At 38.5% G+C, this 13,059-nt stretch overlaps 1 protein-coding gene across 1 annotated transcript in view; it reads right to left on the reverse strand.

The window, feature by feature from the left end:
* Positions 1 to 762: 762 nt before the first annotated feature.
* Positions 763 to 13,059, reverse strand: part of KCTD8 (potassium channel tetramerization domain containing 8) — a 281,546-nt gene continuing 269,249 nt past the window's right edge. Inside the window, exon 2 of the mRNA XM_517173.8 lies at positions 763 to 2,110. Within this exon, the coding sequence (XP_517173.1) occupies positions 1,650 to 2,110 (461 nt within the window). The 3' untranslated portion in view covers positions 763 to 1,649. The remainder of the gene's footprint in view (positions 2,111 to 13,059) is intronic.

A 13,059-nucleotide genomic window follows, 5' to 3' on the forward strand; every position in this document is an offset into this window, starting at 1 on the left:
AAATGCAGAACTTGAGAGCAGCTGTTTGCCTAAAACCTGATAGATAATTCAAGGTAAATCATATATATTAGTTTCCTTTAATAGTCCACTGTAGGTGACATTTTACATAATGGTACAGTGAGAAATCTAACAATGCATCCAAAAATGAATGCAGATTTTTTAAACTTTGAGTTGATAATGCTCATCTTCTTGTATTGTGCTGAAAGAAATGATACTACAAATGCTGCTCAACTTCCATTTTGACCAACTACAGAGGAGAATGGGTTCTTTAATTCTTGAAGATACTTTTACCCTCTCTCAGCCTTTCTTTTAGTGAAATTTCATGATGTTATACATTTCTTTCTGTGGATATGGCAAGGCAAAATTGTGTGGCTTATGACAAGAAAGCTTCTTTCCACATGTACAACCAGGAAGAAATCATTTTTCATAAAGCCTGGCCTTTTAGTTTGATATTGCCATTTTTGTGCCTTGATCTGTAAGAGGTAACTTACTAGTTGTTTTTGGAGAAGCATTCAATCTGGTTAATAGGTAAAACAACATTTTAGTGTATTTTTACATGAGGACATTTTCTCTTGTGGGCTAAGTGTTTATTAATCCATACCAATGCTATCTGGATCTGACTATGTCTCCATTTTGAATTACGTTTAAAGTTGTCAACATTAAGTCTGAACAAATAATTCTACAGCTTAGAGTTTTAAAGGAAAATTGAAAACAAGATGACGGTTGAATACTTTTAAAGAAGAGTCAATAGAAATCAAGAAATTCTAATACATTTTTCTTTTTTTAATAAATACATAAAGCTCTTTACCATTTCCCTCTATTATTTTGATTAACATGATAATAGGATCTTTCAAAGCATCATTATACCAATTTTCACAGCCTGATGTAAAAGACTCATTTCACAGTAATAATCATGACTAGCATTAATAAATGAATGTTGATGCCATAAATAACAGTATAAGGCATATTTACACCATCTTAATATACATAAACACCATACACATACACAAAAAAGTCACAGATCCAGAACAAAGAAAATTCAATCTCCTAGACAGCTTACATTTATAGGCTTTGTCTAAAACATTTTTTTTGCTTTTTTTGTAATTTTTTTCTTTCCAAGAAACAAACAGATCTTCCCTATTTCTTGTGATTTATTTGTAACATTGTATTCATGCAAAAATAATACTTGTTTTATTGCATTAACATTTAGATAGCTTTAGATTTGGGTCCTATAACCATCGTCTAAAATTTTACTTGATGTTGCTTCATCCATGTATCATTTTAGTTGGTATGATATGATGGTTTGTTTTTGGTAAGTTACAAAATGACAAACATATCCAGTTGACCAGAGTTCAAAAACCAAGATACTAAGCTTGATCATGCACATTTTACTTTCATTCTTGTAAAATGGTTTGAATCAGATATTCCATTTTGATTTAACACTTATTGATTCAATTTTTTTTCCTTTTTAATCATGTTTCTAAAAAGAACAACAACTAAAACATAAAAGAAAATACTGTCCCACATCCACTGTTCACAACAAGGAAGAGCAGCAAGAATCACACTGACCATTGTTAGGACATCAGTCAGGTGGTGACACTGTAGTAAACATTGAATGTCATCAAAATACTGCAGGAATGTGATAATTACTATAACCCATACTTCTGCAACAGTTCAGATTGCCATTGGCGTTTGCGCTCTGGAAAATAATCTGGAATGTGGATTTTTTTAAAATCCTGAATACACTTTTTCATTTCTTCTTCCACACTTAGCTTCTCACAGACTTTCTTTTTGGACAGATTTGTTTCCCGGGACTTGCTGATGAGTGTCTGAAAGAGTTCACTGTTTCTGCGTTTGTCTGGTGGGGGTATCCATTGCACAGGTGCTTTTTTAGAGGGGCGATCCAATGTTAAAGTGTTAGGTTGGTGAGCTGTTGCCTGCTGGGCACTGGACGGGTTGTCCTGGGGAGTGCTTGCCTCTGAATGGCTGTCACAACTGGAAGTGGAGAGCTCATTACAGGAAGTCCCACTTTCACTTCCTTTATCAGTGACTTTGTCATGTTTCCTATCTTCATGTTCTTGTTTAGGTGATACTATTTTCTGAGGTGGTCCTAAAAAGGAGGAAAAAAAAGAAGAAGAGTAGAATAGTTGAATAAGAAGTGTGAAGGTAAAATTAAATGAACTCTATATTTTCTATTTTAAACCAAGAACATTTATTTTAACAAAAATGGTGCTTGTTGTACTAGTCTAGGTTTGTGAGATTAAATACAAGACCTAGGGTCTTTAGTGTACATTGAAAGATGCAGTATGCTGATTAATTATTCAAAACAATAAAATTTGAGAAATTTGTTTAATGAGAGTTTCTGTCTTAGAGACCATCAATAGCTTCATACTGAAAAGAAGATTTTTGTTATTTTAATTACTAGTTCCTGGAATATAAAAAAAATTGTAATGTTTTGTTAGCCCTCTATCTGTTCTGTTAGACACTTAGCTCATTTTTGTTCTACCCACTGCACTAGGTGTCCTTTGTATATATATTCTGCCACTGTGAAAGCAAGAAAGTACCATTGCTATATTTTACAAAGCTGCAGTATTCTCCAGGCCCAGAGCTGCAATCACATCATTTATGCTTCCAAAGGGGAGGCTGGTTTAAATCTTATTCTTAGTCTCTTAATCTTATTTCATGTCTATTTCCTAGAGGAAAATTGTGAAAGTGCTATAAGATATATAGGGGCCTAATATTATGGTGTGAAAATACAGTTGAAATATGGTATTCTCTTAAAATATAAGGCCTACCATTTGAGGTAAATTACTTAGGAAGACAATTTTCAGAAAGTGATAGTTTACCAAGACAATTATTTCGAATTCACAGTGTGTTTCCAAAAAGAGGCATATTTTATTCTCCCTGACTCCACTGTGGGATTAGGATCTCCATTTAACATTTATTAAACACTACCACATACCCAGAGCTGTTCTAAAACCTTCATTAAATGGAACCCAACAATTCAGAGATCTAAATTACTCAACTCTTATTTTATTTTCTTAGAGTCAAACTTTTGAACAAGTTGTATAAATCAGAATCAGGAGGAAGGCATCAGTGTTTTTAAACAGTTGCCCAGGGGTTCTATTGTGCAGCCAGACTTGAGAACAACTGGTCTAATTTTGGGGGTCTAACCTTGGATGCCTACTGGAATCACCTACAAAGCTTCAGATTATTGATACCTTGGAACCAATCCCAGACCTCCTGATTTAATGGGGTGCCACCTGGCCATCAGGTCATTTAAGATTTCAATGTGCATCCAACGTTATGAACCACTGATCAGTCTAATATATATGAAATGAATTAATAGCCAACATGGGTAGTTGATATTACTCAGAAGGATTAAGAGACAAAAAAACCTTTTCTTAAAAGCAGCTCCTATGTGCAACACTGCTGGTTTCTATCACCATTTTTTTTCTATTCAAAAATTAGAAGAAACATAAGTCAATGCCAAATATCGAATTAAAGATTTTTAAAAGTTTTACAACTTTTTGGAATTATGGAAATATTCTATCTCTTCATTATGGTGTTGATTATATGACTGTATACATTTGTGAAAACTGATAGAACTGTATGCCTAAAATGGCTTAGCTTTTATGTATGTAAATTATACCTTGACTAACCTGACTCCCTCTCCTGAAAAACACAAACAACAAAGAAACATAAAGTATATATGTCTATATCTCTATATCTATCTATCTATCTATCTATATATCTATCATCTATCTATCTATCTATCTATCTATCTATCTATCTATCTATCTCAGGGAAAGTCTTAAGCAATATTTCAAACTTCCTTTGTCTGCAATATGATAAAACCAGGACAAATGCTAATGCTTATAATTGCTTAGTAAGGAAATACACCATTACATTTCAGAAGTATTTGCAACCAAATATTTAAAAAAATTGTTGGGTTTTATTTGTTTTAAGCCTCTCTCTGTCAGGGAGAGTCAGCTGAGACTTTGGGGTAGGGTGGAGAAAATGCACTGCTAACACTCTGTGCTGGACTTACCCAGATCCATTCGCTATTCTCCTCTGTCCACAGTGGCTGATGGGTACAGACTATGTTCTTAAGCTCCCTTGCCTTCTGGCTTTCAGTTGGATTCAGTCAACAGCAAAGACTAGCAAGACAACACCCTAACCCCACCCCACCCCCAGGAATGTGATGATCTGGTTATATCGCTGGACCTAGAGGCACAGCCCTATCAGGAAGCTCTCTCTGTCTCCCTCTCCCTTCTCTCCTCCTTCCCTCTTCTACCACCCCTCTTGAGGCTCATAGTTTTAGGCCTACAGGTGTTGATGTGGTTTGGCTGTGTCCCCACCCAAATATCATCTTGAATTGTAACTCCCACAACTCCCACTTGTCATGGGAGGGACCCAGTGGGAGGTAATTGAATCATGGGGTTGGGTCTTTCTTGTGCTGTTCTGGCTATAGTGAATAAACCTCATGAGACCTGATGGTTTTAAAAAGAGGAGTTCCCCTGCACAAGCTCTCTCTCTTTGCCTGCTGCCATCCATGTAAGACATAACTTGCTCCTCCTTGCCTTCTGTCATAATTGTGAGGCCTTCTCAGTCATGTGGAACTTTAAGTCAATGACACCTCTTTTTCTTCCCAGTCTCAGGTATGTCTTTATCAGCAGCGTGAAAATGGACTAATACAGGTTTTAACCATTTAGGTACCATAACTAATCTTAGTGTACTTCCTACACTGGTGTAAACTGTCCCATATTAAATGTTATTAAATGTCCCAGCTGAGTGTGTCTTCTCTCTCTTCCTGGGTTTCTGATAGATCCACTCTATCAGACCCACTCTGGCCACCAGCCGTCTTTTCCATTGACTAGAGGGATGTTACTTGAAGGATCAGTTTTTAGTGGCACCAGATTTATGTGGCAATAAAATTTGAAAATAAATAGGTTTGGGGTCCTACTGACTTGGATTCAAATTCTGGCTCTCCAGAAAACACTAGCCTTGTGGCTTTGAACAAGATACTTAGCTCCTCTAAGCATTAACTTGCTCATCTATAATATGAGTAAAACTACTTTCCCCATAGGAGCATTTTAAGATTAAATAAAATATCATGTAAAAGGATCTAGTATAATGATTCTCAACAATGAGAATATATCAAGATATATCAGTGGAATTTTTTGAATGTGCATATGTCACATACATCCCTAGAGGTTTTCAGTTCAGTGTGAAGGGCTGGTATGTTTGTGTTTATATGAAGCCGGGAGTGGTGGAGGAGATGCAGCATCTCTTTAGTTACCTTTATGGCTGAATGTGATCCTAAGCAAGCATGAAATTCAACACCCTAATACAACATAGTATATAAATAAATGTTGTTTTTTTTACCCTTTCTGTCAATATTTTGCTATACTTTAACCAAAAGCCTCCATCAAAGGAATCTATGATTTTCATTCCCAATAATGACTATAGGATTAAACTGCAAATATCTAAGCAAAGCAACTTACATTAAGGATAAATAAGTGATGAAAAAAATAATTTCCTGTTTATTGGCAGGGCAACAGAGCATTAGATAGAGTTACTCAGGCAGAAAAGCAATAATATCAAAGTGAAAGACAATTCAGAAAGAGAGTACTAGATACTACCAAAGTAAATGCCTTATTCTATTTGTTTCTATTCACTGGGAGGAAGAAAAAAATGCTTAATGACAATAGAATGTAACATTTGTGTCTTGAAAACTAACTGGTCTTGCAGTGCAAGATAGAAGATTAAGGAAGCCCTCTTTGAAGAAGAGATCAATGAATTCAGCTGAGAATTTTGTACCCACCATGTGCCAGACATAGTGCTAGGTTCTGGAGGAGACACAAATATGGATAAGATGAGCTCTCTGCCTGATGAAGTTCATAGGCTTTCTCCAACTCCAAGTGGGTGAGGACAAAAAGATGCAGAGAAAAGATTTTACATGTGTGTAGAATGATCCCTATAATTTTCTGGGAAGATGAACTAAGATGCACTCCATACCAAATGGGTCTAACTGAATTTCCTACACTAGCTTTTTTTTTTTTCTTTCACTTTTTACTTTCAAATTTTCTTTGCCACCTTTGAAAAAGTCATCTATATCCCTCTCTTCTCCTCCCTCTTGTCTTTCCAATGACAAATAATATGGGCCAGGGCATGGTCGGAAATAGAGTCTATTAAAGAATAGTATTTTATAATTATACAGTGTTTGAAATGCTTGGGATATTTTAGAATATCTCTTTCTATAGACTTCAAGAACTATGAAGAAAAGGGGAACCTGAATTTACTGTGATTTTAAGAGCTTTAAAAATAAAAGGAACTTAAAATAGTTATACACATTAATTAGAATTAACATATATTAACATATAACATATATTCATGTTATATATATGTTTTATATATTTTTTAATATATATATATATTCATGTTCTTTCACATTTTGCTAATCCTATTTAATACAATATCTTTAGGCAAGGTGAACTCCCAATCAGACCAAACAGATTCGGAGGTTTATATAATGACTTAAAAGAGAATGCTTGGCTTTATTTTGTGTACATCTTTGAAAGAATAGAATAATATGACTGCTCTTTGTATAAATCATTAGGGATCACTAATAGTCTTTTTTGGATTTATGCTATCAGTTTTAATTGCTATCCATTTAAGCATACTTTAAATTATTATTGATAACTTAGTAGATTTAAATTGGGACTAAGATACAATAACTTAAACTGATTTAGCTGCTTTTTATGACATGAAATTGAGAAAAATTAATTAGGTAAATAATGATTACTCTAGTTGCCCAGTTTTCTTGTGGATGCCCGCTAATTGCAGGCTTCCAGGGATAATTTAAAACTTTAATTTTATATTATTTTATTCAGTGGCCCAAAGCCACTTGACATGCTTTAAGCACCACATGAATGATAATTTAAATATCACCAACTAGTGAATATATGGGAACAACATGACTATTAGAAATGTCTCTGTGTCTCTTCAACTAGTAATAGAATCAAATATATACCTGAAACATCTTCCTGAAAGCACTTTGCCCTGTGAGTTAGGGCACCCAATATACTTGGTTTAAAAAAGAAAATATAATTGTGTTTTGGTGATCTCATCAGCTAGGATTTCTTCCATCATATAAAGAACTCATCACCATTTATTGAAGTGTAAGCAACAGATTAGTGAATAAGCAAGTCTCATATTAACCTAAGATTTATCTGTTAAAAAAAGAGTTAATTATTTTAAATAGTTAGATAAATAGGTACACCTAGAAACTTTCAAATATTGGAACAATTAATCAACTTTTCATTTGATTATTTGCTATTAAATAAACTAGGATATCCATCCAGGAATGCTCCATCCATTGAGCATTTGTAAATGGCAAGTACAGTCTTAACTAGGAGATCTGCAAACCAGCTACCTAGGTCATGCCTCTCCAATATTATTTTTGAAGAACAGTCAATATACATACATGCACACACACACACACACACACACACACACACACACTTAGATGCATTTATTATGCTGACATTTTTTCATCACTAGGGGAATAACCTTGGAAGATCTGGGTTTGAGCCTGGTTCAGCCACTCCAACCAAGCAAGAACTTTGTGTTGGTCAGGTAACCTCTCTAATATTCTGTTCTTTTTGGTTAATATTTTGGGGTTGTCCCCTAAGTTCTTTTATGTTATAAGAGTCTGTAATTCTAAATGATATAATGAATAGGAGGAGATTTTCCAAGCTGTAAAATTCTGATCAAATATTAAGCATTAAAAGGTTACCATGAATAGAAATTACCACAGAACAAGGAAACAAATTCAATTACTACTATGGTATTTCAAAGAATTTTAGGGGTCAAGGATAATTTTCTGCAAGTTCACTGACAGTAAGTGTAGTCCTAGAAAACATTATTAATTTATGTCTGTTTAATTACATCTATTCTTACTGGTGAATTGCCAGCAAAAAGAATGATACTTAAGGCCGCATAGTGCAGACTGTCTGGGTTCACATCTCAGTTTAAAAACCTACTAGATCCCTCTCCCTCTCCCTCTCCCTCTCCCTCTCTTTCCACGGTCTCCCTCTCCCTCTCTTTCCACGGTCTCCCTCTCCCTCTCTTTCCACCATCTCCCTCTGATGCCGAGCCGAGGCTGGACTCTGCTGCCGCCATCTCTGCTTACTGCAACCTCCCTGCCTGGTTCTCCTGCCTCAGCCTGCCGAGTGCCTGCGATTGCAGGTGCGCACCGCCACGCCTGACTGGTTTTTGTATTTTTTTGGTGGAGATGGGGTTTCGCTGTGTTGGCCGGGCTGGTCTCCAGCTCCTAACCGCGAGTGATCTGCCAGCCTCGGCCCCCCGAGGCGCCGGGATTGCAGACGGAGTCTCGTTCACTCAGTGCTCAATGTTGCCCAGGCTGGAGTGCAGTGGCGTGATCTCGGCTAGCTACAACCTCCACCTCCCAGCCGCCTGCCTTGGCCTCCCAAAGTGCAGAGATTGCGCCTCTGCCCCGGCCGCCACCCCGTCTGGGAAGTGAGGACCATCTCTGCCTGGCCACCCATCGTCTGGGATGCGAGGAGCCCCTCTGCCCGGCTGCCCAGTCTGGGAAGTGAGGAGAGCCTCTTCCCAGCCGCCATCCCATCTAGGAAGTGAGGAGCGTCTCTGCCTGGCTGCCCATCGTCTGAGATGTGGGGAGCGCCTCTGCCCGGCCGTGACCCCGTCTGGGATGTGAGGAGCCCCTCCGCCCGGCAGCTGCCCCATCTGAGAAGTGAGGAGCCCCTCCACCGGGCAGCCACCCCCTCTGAGAAGTGAGGAGCCCCTCAGCCCGGCAGCCGCCCCGTCTGAGAAGTGAGGAGCCCCTCAGCCCGGCAGCCACCCCGTCTGAGAAGTGAGGAGCCCCTCTGCCTGACAGCCGCCCCGTCTGAGAAGTGAGGAGCCCCTCCGCCTGACAGCCACCCCGTCTGAGAAGTGAGGAGCCCCTCAGCCCGGCAGCCGCCCCGTCTGAGAAGTGAGGAGCCCCTCCGCCTGACAGCCACCCCGTCTGAGAAGTGAGGAGCCCCTCCGCCTGACAGCCGCCCCGTCTGAGAAGTGAGGAGCCCCTCAGCCCAGCAGCCGCCCCGTCTGAGAAGTGAGGAGCCCCTCCGCCCGGCAGCCGCCCCATCTGAGAAGTGAGGAGCCCCTCCGCCTGACAGCCGCCCCGTCCGGGAGGGAGGTGGGGGGTCGGCCCCTGCCCGGCCGGCCGCCCCGTCCGGGAGGGAGGTGGGGGGTCGGCCCCTGCCTGGCCGGCTGCCCCGTCCGAGAGGGAGGTGGGGGGCGCCTCCGCCCGGCCAGCCGACCCGTCCGAGAGGGAGGTGGGGGTCAGCCCCCCGCCCGGCCAGCTGACCCGTCCGGGAGGTGGGGGGCACCTCTGCCCGGCCGCCCCTTCTGGGAAGTGAGGAGCCCCTCTGCCTGGCCACCACCCCATCTGGGCGGTGTACCCAACAGCTCACTGAGAACGGGCCATGATGAAGATGGCGGTTTTGCGGAATAGAAAAGGGGGAAAGGTGGGGAAAAGATAGAGAAATCAGATTGTTGCTGTGTCTGTGTAGAAAGAAGTAGACATGGGAGACTTCACTTTGTTCTGTACTAAGAAAAATTCTTCTGCCTTGGGATGCCATTGATCTATGACCTTACCCCCAACCATGCGCTCTCTGAAACATGTGCTGTGTCCACTCAGGGTTAAATGGATTAAGGGCGGTGCAAGATGTGCTTTGTTAAACAGATGCTTGAAGGCAGCATGCTGTTTAAGAGTCATCACCACTCCCTAATCTCAAGTACCCAGGGACACAAACACTGCGGAAGGCCGCAGGGTCCTCTGCCTAGGAAAACCAGAGACCTTTGTTCACTTGTTTATGTGCTGACCTTCCCTCCGCTATTGTCCTATGACCCTGCCAAATCCCCCTCTGCAAGAAACACCCAAGAATGATCAATAAAATAAAAAATAAAAATAAATAAATTAAAAAAAACCTACTAGATTTGTTATTCTAAGCAAGTTGCTTACTTTCCTTGGGCCTCAGTCTCCTCATGTTTAAACGTCAAATAGCTTTAGCTAGGATTAAATTACCTAACATATATATTAAGTACTTTAAAACAGTCTGGCATGTATAAATGCCGAAAAATGTTAATTACTATTATTCAATGTAAATATCCATGTGCTAATTGGCCATGACATGGTCAATTTGTTCACTTGAATACTGAGAGTACTGATTGGATAATTGTAATGTTTCCACACTGATTCTGGGTCTGCACGTAACACCTATGCACATATGAATTGCAGACAGGTCTCTTAGTTTCTTGTGTTCTTAAATTTTTATCTATTAAAAATGAAATTAAAATAGAAATATCTAGTCACATGGCTATGGTAAGAAGCAAATGAGATATGTGAATGCAATTTGTAAGCTGTAAAGTTCTATACAAAGTAAACTATTAGTTTATAGTCAAGAATCATCTATCACACATGTAGATTTGAGAGGCTATGAAATATTACATTTTTATGTTCAAAAGGGTATTTAAGAAAATAAAACACAAAGGCCCTGGTATAAGCTATCAACAATGTGTGAATTAAGAGCAGTAGTAAAAAACATTATATTAAGTAAAATGTCACAAATAGAAAATATCACAATAGGCCCAAACTTGTAAAACTCAGCAAAACAGGGCTTTTGATCAATTCCCTTGGGTTTTATTATATTAAAATAGAAAAGTGGAAAAGATAGCTTTTCCCAGTCATTTGAATAGATAATGAGGTACAGAAACGAAATGTCAATATTTTTGTCTTTAAAAAGGCTGCATGATTTCTGGGTAGTTCTAGGTGTGGGGATGTTTTTAAGAGTATTTCTATATTTTTTCCTTGAATACACAAGCATTTCCAAACAAAGTCTATGTACACAGCTGCATATTTGAAAAAAAAAAACTTTTCATTTTAATCTCTTTACCTGCCCAGTGATGATAAAACATGATAGGTATGTAAAATGTGTCTGCAACAGTCACAATTCCTAGAAGGGAAATTATCCTTTAATAGTACTAAACTCAATGATGTGTGAATGGTTATGTGGTACTTAAACAGAATGAACCAATCTATCTTAAATATTAGCACCACATGCTTCTAAGTGTTAAGCACTTGAGTCAAAAGGGAAAAACTCCATTTTGATTTCACAGACATTTACTGAGCACCTACTATGTATAAGGCATAGTGTTAGCTACAAGGGTGGGGACACACACATGTGCACACACACCTGCACGACCACAGTCCCTGATATCAAGTAGTTCGGGCTTGGGGTGACAAGTGCAGATGTAGCTAAAGTGTGAATAGGGCATGGATGAGGGAGCAAGGAGTAAAATAAAAAGAGGCTGATTTGTGATTGGAGTGAGCTAAGGAATGGGGTCATTTTTAATTAATCAGTAAAACTGCCATGCTACATTGAAACTTACAGGTCATAGAGGAGACGTGTTCATCTTAGAATTGAAGACAAATGAATAAAATTATATGTGAGGAAAAATTGAACTCATTTATTTATGTTTTCTATAATTTCCATTAGCATTACTTAGCCACTTTTATGATTGAAAGAGTGTAACAAAAGAAAAGAAAAGAAAAGAAAAGAAAAGAAAAGAAAAAGAAGAGTGACTTGAAAAGAGAAACATGGTCATATTCCTTTTTTCATCCTGACACGGTCATCCCCAACCCACTCTTCTGATACTCCCTGAACTTATTAATTTTTATCATATTTACCTACTCATAGTGTGGCTCTCAGTCTTTAATTGTAAACTCCTCAAAGGCAGAAACTGGGCTTTTCTATTCTCTCATGGTGCCTTCATCAGAATAGCTGCTTAACAAAATTAGTAAAACTATTTTCATGCCTCTGAATTTCTATAGTATTTAATACTAATTACATCACTCACTTGGAAGTTAGCATTTACCACCTTTTAGGTTAGTAAATATTCATTTTGATGTCCACAGAGTAGTAAGAATGCTCCCACCACCCACACATAAAAATTGGTCCCGAGGTCACACTTCTGATGTCCCATATCCCTCAGAGTTTATAATTTCCATGAGGGCTTAGATGGCATGTATTACTCAGACAGTTCAGGAGGCTGATTTGTATTATCGCTGATTAAACAATACTATAATAGTAATGTGCATAAGTAAATGTAATGCAGCATAAGAAAAGAAATATCAGAGAAAATATAATGCAGCACGAGAAAAGAAGTGCCACAGAAAATATATTTGTTTAGTGAGACATCTATTAGAAGAGGTTTCCAAAAATAATTTTATTGCCTTTCTCTCATTCTACAAATCAGTATCTTCCTATGACTCAGTTATTTCCATAACCATGCGCACATTCACCTTTGGCTATCCAATGGATTTATCTTTTATTTTCAAACACTTGTCATGTCTTATCAATTCTACCATTACAGCAACTCTTGAATCTATCTATTCATCTCTGTTCCAATTTCCACCACATATGACAGGTTTCTCATTATTTCTCATTATATTTCCTAACCAATTCTCTGACTCCACTTTAGTCCTACTTCAAACTATTCTCAACGCCATTGCTAAATATATATTCCTAAAACCTAATTCCATTAAGTATATCCTTGTTCAAAAACCTTCTAAATAGTTCCTCTGCACATACGATAAAATTTGATTGTGACATCTTGGCTTTGGAGACTATCTTCAGTGTATCACAAATAACCCCAGCCCATATTTTAGTGCTCCCCATTTGGTGACTCCAATATACTTGTTTCTGGTGAATGCCTCGCTCTACCAATGCTTGCTTTTCTCTGGACTGCATTCTTTTCTTGCCCATGCCCATTTTAGCTATCCTTCAAAGCCTAATCCATATGTTGCTTTCAGCATAAAACTTCTCATTATCATATTTGGATGTAATTCCTTGTGATTTCCTGCTTTTTTTTTTTAATAACCCATAGTTGTTTGTTTTAATCCATCTCAAGGTACTGAGCCTATTTTGTCTTAAATAATGGTTATTTCTGTACTCAGTTTAACTTTCATCC

Source organism: Pan troglodytes, chromosome 3 (genome assembly GCF_028858775.2).
Source record: "Pan troglodytes isolate AG18354 chromosome 3, NHGRI_mPanTro3-v2.0_pri, whole genome shotgun sequence".
In the NCBI taxonomy this organism is placed as follows: Eukaryota; Metazoa; Chordata; class Mammalia; order Primates; family Hominidae; genus Pan; species Pan troglodytes.